The 14,574-nt window shown below is 45.2% G+C and overlaps 1 protein-coding gene across 3 annotated transcripts in view; it reads right to left on the bottom strand.

The window, feature by feature from the left end:
- Positions 1-687: 687 nt before the first annotated feature.
- CADM1 (cell adhesion molecule 1) overlaps positions 688-14,574 on the bottom strand; it is a 320,248-nt gene continuing 306,361 nt past the window's right edge. For 2 of the 3 annotated variants that reach the window (XM_045556517.1, XM_045556518.1), the window contains 2 exons: positions 10,155-10,286; positions 5,201-8,129 (listed from right to left, as the gene is read on the bottom strand). In XM_045556517.1, the coding sequence (XP_045412473.1) occupies positions 8,011-8,129; positions 10,155-10,286 (251 nt within the window). In that variant the 3' untranslated portion in view covers positions 5,201-8,010. Of the gene's footprint in view, positions 1,194-5,200; positions 8,130-10,154; positions 10,287-14,574 lie in introns of those variants that run through there. The other variant, XM_045556519.1, reaches the window with a different exon arrangement.

Genomic DNA, 14,574 nt, shown 5'->3' with positions numbered 1-14,574 from the left:
CATCAGCATTCTCCCTATCGTGGAATCATTGCACAATTTAGTATGATTAATGGTTTCCATTTAGGAGAAGCTGAGAATGAAAACAGTGGGGGAGTCGGAGGCACTTGCTGGGGTGTTTGCGGCTGCGACTGGAGGCAAAGGGAGAGAGAGCTGGGCGGTGCCTGCGGGCCGTGTCCTCCACCTGGGTACTTCCCGGCAGGACCGGGGAGACGGTGGGGCAAAGAGACACATGGCTTTTCACATGCATTGGCAGAAACAGTCTGAAAGCTGCAACCTTGTGAGGCACTGTTTGTTGTTTCATTCTTGCAGACTTCCCAACGTTTGTGACTGAGAAGCCACTCCCTTCTGCCAAAGGGAGTGTCATTTCCAGAAGTTCCTATCTAAGGGCTGGGTCTGAGGGTCTGGGCAGGGCAATGGGGCCGGATAGCTGAAGCTAGGGGAACTAACTACACCACTTCTTGGCATTCCTGATGGCCACATGGGATGCCAACGCAGGGAGGGGAGGACCCCACCCTGGTGCTGGGGTGGTCGTGGTGACCTCCAACACAGACGTCTGTCTCTGGAGCACCCAAGCTGGTGGGCCTAGTCTCAGCTCTCATCGGCTGGCTTTCCTGGGAGTTCTTCTTCTCCCCTTGGTAGCATCCTTTTCTTTCCACTTCTGTAGGCACGGCTTCTTTTCAGATCTCATGGCTGCTGCAGGGTGAGTGGTGAGACAAAGCGCCATAGCCAGAGACTTGTGGGTGCTGATAGAAACCAACCGGGAAAACAGAGAATTCGAGAGGGCCTGCATTTTTTTTTTTTTAAGCAATAGCCTTTGTAACTGAAGCCAGAAAGGGAGAAAATTGGTGATCTTGGCTGGGTCTAACGTGACTCAAGGCCCTTCTCGATGCATCGGTGTCTCTGCAAGGAAATCTATTATTTTCCATAAACTGTCTTAAGCATCTCCCGGGCTACATTTCTGGCTGTGTTAAGAATCAAGCCATCAAGAACAGCTGTGAATGCTATACACTTTCAGCAGCAGCAATGGGCTTTGGCAGGGAAGTAGGAGCAAAAAACCCAAGTAGGACATTTCAGTTGACAGTAATGGCACTTTCCCTTCCTTGTCCAAACGATAAAAGATTCATGCTCCTAATTGCAACACTATAGCTGCCCCCATCACTTTATTCTGGGAGAGGAGGTTAGAGAAAACAGGCCTAGAGAGAGGGAGAGAAAGAGAAAGAGAGAGAGAGATGGATGGTAATTTCGTCACTAGCTAACAGAGACTGATTAGTGCAGAAGACTCCCTTCCATAGCAATACTTTTTAATCAGGTCTGCTGTGTCTGGGCAAACAGCTTTTGTGGATTAGCTAGACTCGAGCCTGCCAGCATCTGTTGCAAGTTTAAACGATGAAATACACAACTACAGAGAAAACAAACCAAAAAGAGTAATAAAGTCACACATTTCAATATTCAGCAACCATTAAGGGATTTAAATATTTGCTTGCTATTAAAGGCTTGCATTAGGCTCTTCCAACACCAGCTCTGGAAGACTGAAATATCAATTACAGATCAATTTTCCCCCTAAGTAAACACTAATGCAGGATAAACAGCATTAGAAGATGCAATCGTAACATTGCTGACTTCAGGACGGACTTCCTGCTGGTAACAGCAAGTTTAAGCCTGGTGATTAATTAACCTGAGAAGATAGCACTTAAGGAAGATTTAAGGTGGTCACATCTGGAATATGACTGAGCCAGTGCACGTCCGGAGGGCAGCTGTAGACGCCCGGGGCCCGGAGCACGGGTTGATTTGTCCCTCAGTAGTGGTCCTCACTTTCCCCAGCTCAACACTTTGATGCATTAGGAGGGAGTAAAGTGGGAGGAGAGGGCAGGTGTGCATGAGTGTGAGCGAGAGCAGTAGACTTTAAGTCAGGTTCCTTGCTGGAATTAATTCCACATTTAAGTATCAAGGCTCGAGTTCTATTTCCCAGCACTGACCACCAGGGGCAGTAGACATTCTACGTTTACTTGGGAATGAAAAATAAAACCGTAAAGGACAAAACAAAACAAATAGTTTGCTGTGTACTGAAGAGCCTGGAAGCTGAGGATTGGAAGACTTGAAAACAGAGGAGAGTCTTGCTTTTGGGTTGCAGTTCTGGGGCGCTCACATTATGGTGCCCAGGACCCTCTGCCTGTCACATGTAATGATGTTGGGTGTCACGGGGGCACTGAATCCTGTGGCTCCTATCAGAGGCACATTTCAACGTTTTGAAATGGACACAGCAAATAAGGCAAGGAGGATGGTTTGGATTTTTCTAATATGCCATACCTCATTCTGAAGGCCTCTCGCAATGCATGATAGCAATAGTAAGGCTTTGCTTCGCCATTACCAAAAATGTCATTCTCCATAAAGTGAGGACCGATAGTCTGTTGCAGCAGGTCCTTGAGAATGATGAGCCCAATAGCACTAAACTCAGGGCTGGCTGGCTCATTTCTTCAAGGCCGACCTGAAAGCTACCTATATTGAGGATGGACTTGCAAATGTCAAGGTCTGAAATACAGAATTGGTGGCCCATTCAGACTAAGTATAAAGTAAGACTCAGGCACCCAGGTGCTTGACTACTCTCCCTTTAATCAACTGCCACTTGCTGAGTGCCTACCATGTGCCTACCAGTGACTTTAATATGATACTGGCCCCTGGGTCATTTGGATGATGGCCAAGAGTTCCTTCCTTCTTTTCCTGTACAGCGGGTCAGGGCACCCAAGCACTTCAAAAACTATACGTGCATGGCTGTGAATATAAATTTCACTCTGAAGGGATTTGGCTGCCAGTTCTTCATGACGAAGGTTTGTGTATTTGGCCTCCTGGCAAAAAGGTGTATTAATCTTAGGCATAATTTTATAATGAAACAAAAATGCCTTCCTTTAAGCAGGTTCTTTCTACCTGTAGCACGATACCTGCATGGCTGCTTTAAGGTTCTGGATGACAGAATCAAAGGAACATTCCTCCATGGAGTAAGTCCACAGCCGTGCAAGAATTACATTTCAAGTAGACAGAAGACAGTGAAAGATTGTACCAATTAACACCCGCGTATCACCTCGGGGTTCCATTTGATGTATTTGGAGAGTGCCAGGCCAAAACATTTGTGGAAACCCTCTGGAGGAAACAAGGACCATTTTCACTCTCGTACCAAATGAAGGACTGGGCAACTTATCAAGCTCCTACTAACATGGGCTGCTTCTGGCGCCTTCTCATTTGCATACCCAGTGGAGCTCAAACAGCAAATATGCAGCAAGTTGCCACCTTCTGTCTGCCTCGGTTCAGGGAACTTCTGGGGTCCCTTCTCTGCAATTTACAAGTGGACCTGGAGCCTCATGTTGTAGACAAGGCGGGAGGGGGTGTGGACACTAAACACACTGCGTGCCACACGGCTTGGAATAACTATACTAATGAATGGTGAAGAGAAAGGGGTCATTAAATCTTCTAAGACAAGGTTCACAAGGGCATGATGTGTCCATACGCACAGCAGCCCACGGAGCTCCCTCTGAGTAGTAGCCACTTCTTGGTAGCTGTGGGTAACGTTCCATCTTTTTAATCACTGTTGGCCTCTCTTGTTTTATGACTAACGTGTAATGAATGCTTAGTGCATGCCTGACACCTTATTTGCGAAGTGCTGACTGCTTATCTCATTTATCTCTCCGAGCAACCTTTGAGGTTACGGTGATGCCTTCCTTACGGAGCGGGGGACCGAGGCCAGGCAGGTTGGGTCATTCACCTGGTGTTTCAGGGAATTTGAGCCCAGACAGTGTCACTCCAGCCTGTGCCCTGGATCCCTATCCTGAGCCACCCCGTGGGTCTCTGGATAGAGGTCTGATGAATCGGTGCTCCCCACTACTCCTGGCCCTGGGGCAGAGCCTGGGAGAGGCCACCGGAATCTCGACTCCCCTGCCCGGGCTTTGAGTACAGCCACAGGATGGGTCCCACCCTGCACACACAACTGATTCCACTTAATTCTTCCTTTACAAATCAGCAGGCTGGCTGCGCTTATTGCTATCCATCTCTTTGACTCACACCCTTCTCCGCTAAACCATCCTTTAAGATCCAGAGGGGGTCCCAGCTCCTCTATGAAACTGACTCACCAGCCCTCACCCATCTCTCCTTCGAGAAGTTGCCACAGCACTCTCCGGGTTTAACCATATTCTGTGTGGCATCCAGGGCTGAGGACCACTTCATGTTTTCATGTGGTGTGACTGATGCCACTTAGCCTCCAGAGACCACCTTATACTACTCTGAGCCCCTCACAATGCTGGGCATACAGCACGTGCTCAAAAACTGTGTATCTGATTGGCTGAATTATTATTATTATTATTTTTTAACAGAGACAGGTAAGAGACCAGGCCAGGATGGATGAGGCCAGGGGTAGATACGCAGCCGTTGGCTTTTCTGGAGCTTACCTTTTCTTTCGCGGCTGAACTCTCCCCATTACCTGACCGAGAGAGAAAAAGGGAACTCAATCACAGCTGCTGGGGAAAGGGCATTTGGGGCTGGTCAAATATGATCTGCGCATTTACAGGATCAGCCACCCTGAAGTGTGGTCATCACTAACTTCGGCCTGCAAGGCAAGGACGATGACAACAGACTGAGTCCTGCTGTCCCCCCAGGCCTGGAAGTCTCAGCCACCTAAACAGTAAGTGAGAACGACCTTCTACAGATGGCCAAGCCGGTCCTCCACAGCTCACGTCTTCTTTTTGTGAAAGGAGAGAGAACTTTAAAAGAAGGCAGAATGAATCGTTAAGACACGAAATCCCAAAGGAAGAGACAGGTGGAACAGCCAACACAGGGAAGTTGGTGGGGGTGGGAGGTGAAAGAGGTGAGGGCAGGAGACACATCCACGGGGCGGGGGCCTGTCCTGGCTGGCCTGTGGCAGAATCTGGCACACCTGCACAAATCACTGAGTTCACGCGGAGGATCCCAAGTCAGCCACGGCATCTGGCTCACCTGTCCACTGAGAGGTGGGGAGAGAGCAAGGATGGCGGGGTGAGCAGAGGAGGGGAGAGAACACAGTCCCAAGCAACCCAGCGGCAGCACGTCCCAGCACCTCCTGCCAGTGTTCTTGGCCCCGCACACGGTCCTAAGGAGGAAGCCGGGACCAGAGGCCCATCTCTTGTCTCACGCAAAGGAGTCCGTAAGAAGTCCATAAAGAGATTAAAGGATCACTTTGTAACATTAATTTTTTTTATTAAGAAGACAGATATTTTATAGTACTTCTTTTTTTTTTCTTTTTTTTTGTAAAAATGGTATACATGAACCAATACAAAATGCGAATGGGAACATGTGGATATGGAGTTTCTTACACTGTAACATTGTCCATGTACACCGTAAAAACAGAACTGGCCTAAAGGGAAAAATAAGACGTCGGTGTGACTAAAGAACAAGCTTATTTGGCATCAATTATACATCCTTCATTATTTTATATTCCTTTAAAAAACACAAAAAACAAGTTTGTTCTTTCTTCACTCTAAAAAAAGTGATCAATCTGTACAAAGTAATACTCAACAATACATTTCAAACAGTGCACTGTATACTTAAGAAAAAAATACATAAACCAATATACAACTAAAATCCATAATTTCCTGTTTTTGCTTTGTTTTATTATTATTTTTTTCCAATGTGTGGGGCCTACACTTTGCAATCTACCTGAGACGGAAAACACCAATCAAAAACACATGAACCTGAGACATGTCAACATCGTAAGCCATAAAGTTACATCAGGAACACTGCACTACTGTACACTTTTCAAAACAGAAAGATGGGACGTCCCAAAAATGAGATGCCAATTCCGTGAGCAATGGTAGTTTTTTGTTTTTTGTTTTTTCTAAAAAGGACAACTGAAAAAAACCTTTCGACAACATGCTAAGTGGTTCTCACCCTTTGATATGGTTCTACTATGGTCAGAATGGGTGCCAAGGGCTCGAATAGAGCTGCGCGTTATAAAATTCATTGAAAAAGGGATGTTCATTTGTGGCTTTTTGTCTTGGTTAAGTGCCTAGGGATAGGAGAGGGGTAAACAAAATGCTGCTCGATAATGGATTTTCTTTTACATACCAGTCCGTTCCCAAAAGGCCCCCATATTGCAATGGTTCTATCAAAGGTTAAAATAAAGACAAGAAAAAATAAACACGCTTTCAAATAACAAAGAGTTGACACTTTTTTCCCCTTAAATAAATCAGCATAAGTTTTCCACATAATGTAACAATAGTAAAAATGCACCTTGCAAAATCCAAAATTACTCACTGAAAATGTTATATAATATATATTTATATATATATATAGATCTATCTTTTTTGATGCCATCTTTCCATAAGGACTGTTATCTGGAGTCAGGAGCCTTACCAAAACATATGGTAAGAGTTTAGTTTTCGTCCTTCAGGACTACTTCTAGATTTCCTAGATGTTTCAGTGAAAATCCCCACATTTCTTTTAAAAAAATGTAAATGGTGACGTGACTCCTCTACCTTTTCCCGAGGCTCCCCATCTAAGACATGTCCAAGGTGACTGATTTTAGTAGCTATGCGCTATGGCTGCCATCATGCGAGGATCAGTAATTTTTTGGCAGATGGTTCTTAAGGCTGAGGAAAGAGGCCAAGGCTAGTGTATGAAAGGTAAAAAGATAAAAACACTCACATTTGAGTTTTGATTAAGTAACTGAAAATCCCTACATGCTGTTTTTCCACCTCTGCTCTGACCTTTCGAGAACTGAGATCGACAGCAGACCAGTGTGAGAACAATACCGGCCCTTCTTTTGTACCCTCCTGCCTTTGTCAAGCCAAATCTGAAGGAATGAAAGTTTCACACGGATTCGAGTTGGAAATCCCAGCATGACAAATATCTGTAATATACAGTACATGCAGGCCACATCCTACTGCCTTCCTAACTAAGCACAAAGGAAAAAGAAAAAACCCTGTCCCATTCAGTCATTCGCACAACACACGGAACTTGCTTTTTCCTACAAATTAGTGAGAAGTAAGGCCGATTGGGAAAGGTGGATGGAATCATTTGGAACAGAAGTAACCAGAGCAGAGCCGTCTTTCCCCCCTCCCTACTTCCCCTCCTGTGGCAACTCAAATTTGTCCACTTATATAAAAGGAACAGACCTCACCTGTCAGGTCTGTTTAGGGCATTGAAAAAGGAGGAGTCCTTTCCGCCCCAAACCTTTCTGGACAGCGTGGGGCATCTATACTGAGCCGTCTACAGATACAGAATTAAAGACAGATTCAATCTCATTGTGACACACCTCACTTGCAGATAACCCTGTACAGTAATGTAGTTCCACAGCAAACAGAACATTTTCTGAATCACAGTCTAATTTTCTAGTCTTCACTGCTCTAAGTATTTGAAACATGGGCAGCAGCAAAGAGTTTTCATTGTTTGTTCACCCAAATCTTTACGACAACAGAGAAGAATGCATTTATGGATACACTAAATTCTGAACTATGAAATCTAAACTGTGCTGGTTCTCCTTTTATGAAACTGAATTTTGAACAGAAAGCAGTTACCTCAAAAATAAACAAAAGAAAGTAAAAACAAGAACAAAAAAGGGGAGGAAAAGAGTCTAAGGAATCCCAGCAGGCAAATTCCAAAATGGGAGATTTTGGAAAAAATCCAAAATGGGGGGGAAGGTGGGGGGAATAAATGCACACAAAGGGGGAAAAAAAAAGGAACGCAACAAACAAAAAACAAGGCACAGAATTTTCTGCAATCTACTGAAACTAAATCCAAGTATCCAAGTTTGACTTGGTAGGAAGAAATAAAAATTAAACAAACAAACGAACAAAAAAGAGGTGTCAAACAGCAGAGTGTACTTTTCAAAGAACATTTTTTTTTACACAGCAAATCCCAAGCCTTCCCAGTCTCGCACCTTTCCACCCATTCATAAAAAAACACACGAATTTCTCGCAAGATCCAATATCACTGTCTCTTTATCATCTAAATAGGGCCAGTTGGACACCTCATTGAAACAAAAAGGCTGATCTAGATGAAGTACTCTTTCTTTTCTTCGGAGTTGTTCTGTCCTCCTTCTGCATTGATTATAGCTGTGTCTGCGTCTGCTGCGTCATCGGCTCCTTTGGCTTCATGAGTGAAGTATGTACCTGAAAGATGAAGGGGTAAAGCACCGTGACTGTCTGATGGCCTCTGTGTAAAGTGGCACAGAGATGGCAACTTGCTTTATGGCCATCATCAGCCGAAGTGGTGTGCAGGCAGCGGAGGGGAAAAAACAATTGGAAGGAGAGAGCAAGGTGGGGTGAGACAAATGGGGATCCGGGGGTTCCAAAGGCACCACTCCAACTGAACCGCTGCGATATAATTCAGCAAATGAGACATTAGAGCAGTGATGATGACCAGAGGATGTCAGCAGAAGAAGACGTGAGTGGGAGCTAAAAATGCAGAAAGCTGGAGAGCTGCTGACTAACGTATCAACAGTAAACACCAAGGACCAGTGACCAGATATGTGCACGTACGTGGTTAAAGACCAAAGCAAGGAAGAGCAATTAGCCAATAAATGAATTAGGGCCCTGATGATCCTTCTATTGTCATCTCAAACTGTTTATTTGAACCACAGTCTCCTGGCTTCATCAATCATTATTGCCCATCCACCGGTGAGAATGTGCTTGCACTCGCACAAGTATGTTTGATTTTCCTGTCTTCCATTTCAGAGTGAGGTGCCAGATTGAGAAATAATTTGCATTATAATGGCTGGAATCAAGGCTTGGGGTCTATCTGAATGAACGAGTGATTCTTTATCATCGTGCAACTCTAGCCCGGACCCAGATTCATGGATTTGCTAATTGGCACAGCCACTTTATAATGACAATAGACAGAACGTTACAAAGTTGGTAACACTCTTATCAGCAAATCCCAACAGTTTACATGGAGAAAGACAAGGACTGCACCTCAGTATGGTATATAGATAAAGCTTATATTGCCTGCCGTAATCAAATAGCCCTCCTCCCATTATATACTATATTCCTGAAGATTCTTCAATTTTAAATGGCTGAGACATTTGCTATATTTTCGGGTTTCCAAAGTGACAAATCTGAGAAAGCAAGCGGTCAAATGCTTCCCTCCTGTATCCTTTTTCCTTCTGTAGAGTGACGCACATACATGCTCTCTTCCCCTGGTCCCCTGCAGCTGCTGCTCAGACTCTGCCCTGCTCTCTGTCCTCACTTCCTGGGTCTATCAAGCTAAATAAACATCGGAGGCCAAACAGACCGCCTCCTGAGTATGGGCAGAGGGTGAAGGACCAACAGCTCTGAGCATCCCAAACTGTTTTATGCTTGAGACGTGCACTTCATATCCTAAAGGTGGTTGTCAAGTACCTTGGACCTCCACTGCTGTGCTCAGGGGACCTTCTCCCAAAACCAAGTTCAACAATCAAGCAGTATGCAAACGCCTAGAAAACTCTGCGAGCTCATTGCATAGTGCTTGAGAAAAATAACTGAGAAAGACAAGCGCTGACAAAGAAAAGGAAGAATAAATTACAAAGAGGGGAGAAGAGGATTGAGCAGCATGGGGCAGAGAGGAGGAGCATTGGAAAAGATGATTGCCCATCCAGACTGCACAGTTGATAAGTGTGATGATTAATGGCAATTTAAATCAATTGCACTGATAATTTTAAAAATACATATTTATGTGGCTTTTAAGGCAAAGGATTTTCTTTACCTGGGTACATCAAACCAAGGAAGTATTTTAGCCATTATGACAGTTTGCCCAGAGTTTGAGTCAGGGAACAGGGAGGGTCCCCTGCTTCCCAGAAAAACAGCCGGCTGTGGGGATGCTTATTCCATGCTGATCATTTGGGGGTTCATGCCACACCTTGCACACCGGCCCCTAAATGATCGTTTCTACTCTGTCCCCAATAATGGATGGCAGAATAACAACTCTATACAGCTTTATATTTAGAGAAAATCCAAATCAAGGAGTGCTACTCATCAACTCCTCAAGTCCCAATCAGCAGCTGCTAAGATTTCGGGTTTTTTTCCTCTCCCAGTTTCAGGAAGCAGATAGGGTGTGTGGCCACGTAAACCAAACCGCCTATCAAGGACACCCTTGTAAAGTCCCCGGATGCGGGGGCTGTGGTGACACGTTGCTCCTGCCTGCCAAGGCACCTCGCTTACCTTTATGTCTGGCAAAATAGCGCCCCAGAATGATGAGCAAGCACAGCATGGCGAACACCACCACCGCCACAACGCCGCCGATCACGGCGTGATCCACCGCTCTTATCGAGCCTTCTTCGCCTGCTCGGGAATCTGTTGAAATCAGAAAAGGAATAGGGATGTAGAGCTTATTACAAGACACCAGAAGCCCCGGTGACACTGCCTCCGGGGTCAGAAGGTCACCTTCTTTTTTAATGGAGGAGTCAGAGAGAACAATCGAGATGGATCAAGTTACACCGAAGGAACAGACTGACCTGTCCAGTGCTGAATTGATCTGTTCTCCCCACAAGGCAATTTCATTATAAGCAGCAGAGGAGCGCTAATGCATGTGGAACAAGCTTAGGGAGCCAGGGAGGGAAGAAACAGAGTCTGTGTGGTTCTGACCTAGTCTTCACGTTCGTTCTATCTGCATCCAGTTGCAGATCCTAATTAAGGAGGCTGACCTAACTATGTAAGGGCACCCTGAATGGCACCTTTAGGTAATAACACAAAGTGTAGAAGGGGAGACAGAGCATCTTTCTACGGGTGCCCGATGACTTATGCCCTGAAAGGTATGTGCGTAGGAAAACTAAGCAGCTCAGAAGCCACAGCTGCCTAGAGATAAAACAAGGATTATAAGACTAAAGACAAGTGACAGGCTTGCTACATTTAGGATGTATGAGGGAGTGAGCCTCAATTTAAAACCTAAAAACCTATTTCAAAAAAGACAGCAAGGAATAATTGTCCATTGTCACAGATGGGTTTTATTTTATTTATTTAACACCTCACAATGCAATTAATTTTCCTTTATAAGCATCACTCCCTCGGGATGTCTTCTTCCGACTGAGGAACGACATGTTTGGCTGGAGAACAACTCCAAAATGAACCCAGAATGAGCTATGGTGATGCAGAATGGATGTATGGCAGTGTAAACAATTTTAATTTAGGAATGTGGCTACATCACCCCTTGCTGAAATCCTAATGGCATCTGAGATTTATAATGTAGTAAAAAACAATTATTCTCCCGTTGATTAATACATTAACATTTTGGAGTGGAAGCTAAACCATTGTCTTTTTTTTTATTGAGTCAAGTACGACACCTCCATTAAAATGATTTACTAGCTGTACCTTACAATTTAAGCACAGCAGCAACAGAAACGGTAAAAATCTTTTAACTTTACATGATTTGTGAAGTCATATGTGAAGGATTTACCATTTAAATCTTTCAGTACAAGAAGCACATGGCCTATAAATCTGTCCCCCTTGCAGTTGCTGGACGCCTAAGAGAAATGCATTTCACCAGGAAGACTGAGAGTGCAAATTCAAGTCAATTTTTAAGAAAGATTTATCTCTGTCTCTCTCCAAAGAACAGAGCAAATCTCTGAAGCCTCCACCTCTAATAATATTTGAAGTTTATCGATCAAGTGTACGGATCCGTGACAGCTAAAGGTAATGGTGCTCTTTTGAGCCGAAACCTGATACAACGCTTTCAGCAGGAGGGCATGATTTACACTTTCTATCGATATTTCCAATTCTGCTCTGAGATTAAGTACTGAAGGATGTGGGGAAATAACTCGTGACTGAGGGTTCCATGAAAAGTACTTTAATTAAAGGAGTTTAAATTAAAAAATAAGAGTATTTAAAGTGTTTCATTAAGTTATCTTTGAACGGACTACAGAAAACCCCAAAACCCAAACCCAAACAGAAATGGCAGATCGGAGGCAGCAGCAGGTCGCCCAGGACAACAGGATGATGGGAGTTTAATTGGAGAAGGGAGCCGGGTTGGAGGCCGAGTGCACTGCAGCCAATTAGCCCGCGCCATGACGGGCGGGCCCCTCCAGCAACCGTCTAATAAGCTCAGCTTGAAACATGGGGGAGAGGAACATCCCTCCTCAGCCAAAAGCGTTGCCGATTGCGGATGCTACGGCCTCCGGCCTCCGTTGTCTGGAGAGTCATATCAGCAAGGCAGGACTTGGCTGCGGAAACTTTCAGAGACAACAGAGCTTTGAAGGGGAACCCTCCCCTTGGGGAGCCACTGCACACAGGCCTCTGCTGGAGGACAGTGCTTTACACACTGGGGACGCTCACCCCAGCTGCTCCAAGTCAAAACTGCTCACGGGAAACAAAAGTAGCCGCAAAAGCCAGCAAGTTGCACTTTCCTGAGGGAGCTGTCAAAATAGGGGATCTTGTGGGAATGAGAATTAACTCATCTCCCATTGCCACGAGCTTCAGACCTATTAAAATTTATGTGTCTTTTAACAAACTCCGTATGTCTTAAAATTGGGTGAGGAAAACAAGTGATACTAGACATTGAGGAGAGGGCAAAGTTACATACAAGAGGTGAAGAGAGGTCCCGTTCTGGGAAGAGAATAGAGAGAAGCTTTGAGAAGCTGTCCCAGCCATAGTCCTAACCCTTGGGGGAAGGCATTCTCCCGTCCACTGTTAAAAGACTGCCTCCTCCATGCCTAGGCACAGGAACATTCCAGAAGAGTAAGGCAGAAGAGACAGAGAGATACACACACTCTGACAAAGAAAAATAAACAGAAAAGCTTTCCAAAAAACCCCCAAAACAACAAAAACAACAACAAACCCCTCACAGGGCGTGTATCTGTGGATGCATTCCTTGAGCCAATACTATTCATTTGACCTTTCTGCCCCATGAACTTAAAAGCTAAATATGCTCAGTGTGGCTATGTTTTCCCTGCACTTGGCCCAAATTAAATACTTAGGTCTAGTTATCTTCCCCACCCTCAAGGACATACATATTTTATGGATACTTATTTATAAAGGTAATCTCTCTAGCTATCTTTGGATACTCACTTTGATCAGAAAGTTTACTACCACCAGTTAATCACTGAGACGTTTTTCCTGCCTTCAGTTACTGAGGACGGACACAGAAGGTAACTGAGGTTTAATTTACAGGGAACACTGCTGGTTATGAGCTCCTCACCGCCCCTTGCCAGCCCCACTCCCACCTCCTGGGTTTACTGTGGGAGCTATTAATAGAGCTGTGCCCGTTCGCTCAGTGTCTCTGCCCCAGCTTGGCCTTCCCTGTGAAGAGCAGAGCTGTCTCCAGACTCAGTTCCCTCCTTCCTTTTGTTTCTAGGGGTGGGGTGGGCGGGTGGCAGAGTGTTTACAGTGCCACTGACTGGCTCGAGGCAGTTGGGGAATGGAGTGAAAGCCGGTTACCTAGTACCAGGTGAGAAGCAACTGCCTGCACCTGTGGCTGGTGCCTCACTCAGGGCGTGAAGCAACAGCACGAGATGCTACACAGAGAGGCACTGGGCTAACAGAGTCGGATGATAACTTGAAATAGAAGAAAATATCAGCTACGAAAAGGAGCAAGGCTCCGACAAAGTCCATCGGTTGTCTGACCTTTCCTGTTCCTCTCACAAGGCAAGAACTTGGACCGGTGTCTTAGAAATTGTTTCTAACTGGAAAGGCTATAGCTTTCACCATCAGCCAAAGATCTCGCTCCTCTTAGGGTGCAGACCTTTCACTCAGGTCCCGGGAGGTGCTGGCTTTCCTGGGGTCATCCTCTTTAGATTTCCCGCCCACTTTCTGAGTCAGGCAGATAAGGAAACCAGAGGCAAATTCTTCCGCAGCCCCCAGCTTCTCAGTGGAAAATAAATGAGGGAGTGGAAAGCCCTTACAAACATGCCTGACTCTCAGGCGAATGGACATCTCTTGGCTTAGAAAGTCATGTTGTCTTGTTCCCTAAGAGGTTACAAGTGTTCTTTTTACTTAGTAACAGATGTAAGAGTGTTTCTATTCTGAGACTATGCTCTGCCCTCATCACCATGAAAAGCAGAGCCATGTTTTTGCTTGGTGTATGGTTATAGCATAAAGGTTGCTTCAGCCTCAAGGAACGAAGCGTGCACAGTGGAGTTAAGAATCTCACCCACATCATTTCACATGCGACCTCAAGTGAATGAGGGAGGCCTACTTGTTGAATAATTCTGACTTGCAGATCACACTGTCAATGCTGGGAGGTGTTTGTGGCCGCTTGCGGTTGTGGCACAACCCCTACCACCTGTCCTGTCCCATCCTGCACCCACTTCTATGGCTCTAGGTGTGACAGATAAATCAGGATCTGTTTAGTATTCGTGAGTTAGCTTTTCTTTCGGCAAAAAGCTGAAACAACTTGGCTCCAGGTGAAAGTTTACAAGCTGTTTGTGGAATGTTAAGTTGGCTACTACTGTTTGGGTCATAGCTTCAACTCCCTGGGCTCACTTTAGTATCTTAGAAATTCCAGGATAAAAAAAATCTCAAGGAAACTCCCAAGAGTGATGCCCCAAACTACTAAGATTGGGCCTAGCTGGCCTGGCCCAATCCATCCAACATGGGCGATGTGAAAGAGGGGAAGTTCTACAGCGGTAGTTCCCCAGGGCCTAACAAGAAA

The sequence above is a fragment of the Lemur catta genome, chromosome 7 (assembly GCF_020740605.2).
Source record: "Lemur catta isolate mLemCat1 chromosome 7, mLemCat1.pri, whole genome shotgun sequence".
Classification (NCBI taxonomy): domain Eukaryota; kingdom Metazoa; phylum Chordata; class Mammalia; order Primates; family Lemuridae; genus Lemur; species Lemur catta.
Note: the sequence above shows the minus strand (reverse complement) of the source record. Positions and strands in the feature narration are given on the sequence as shown.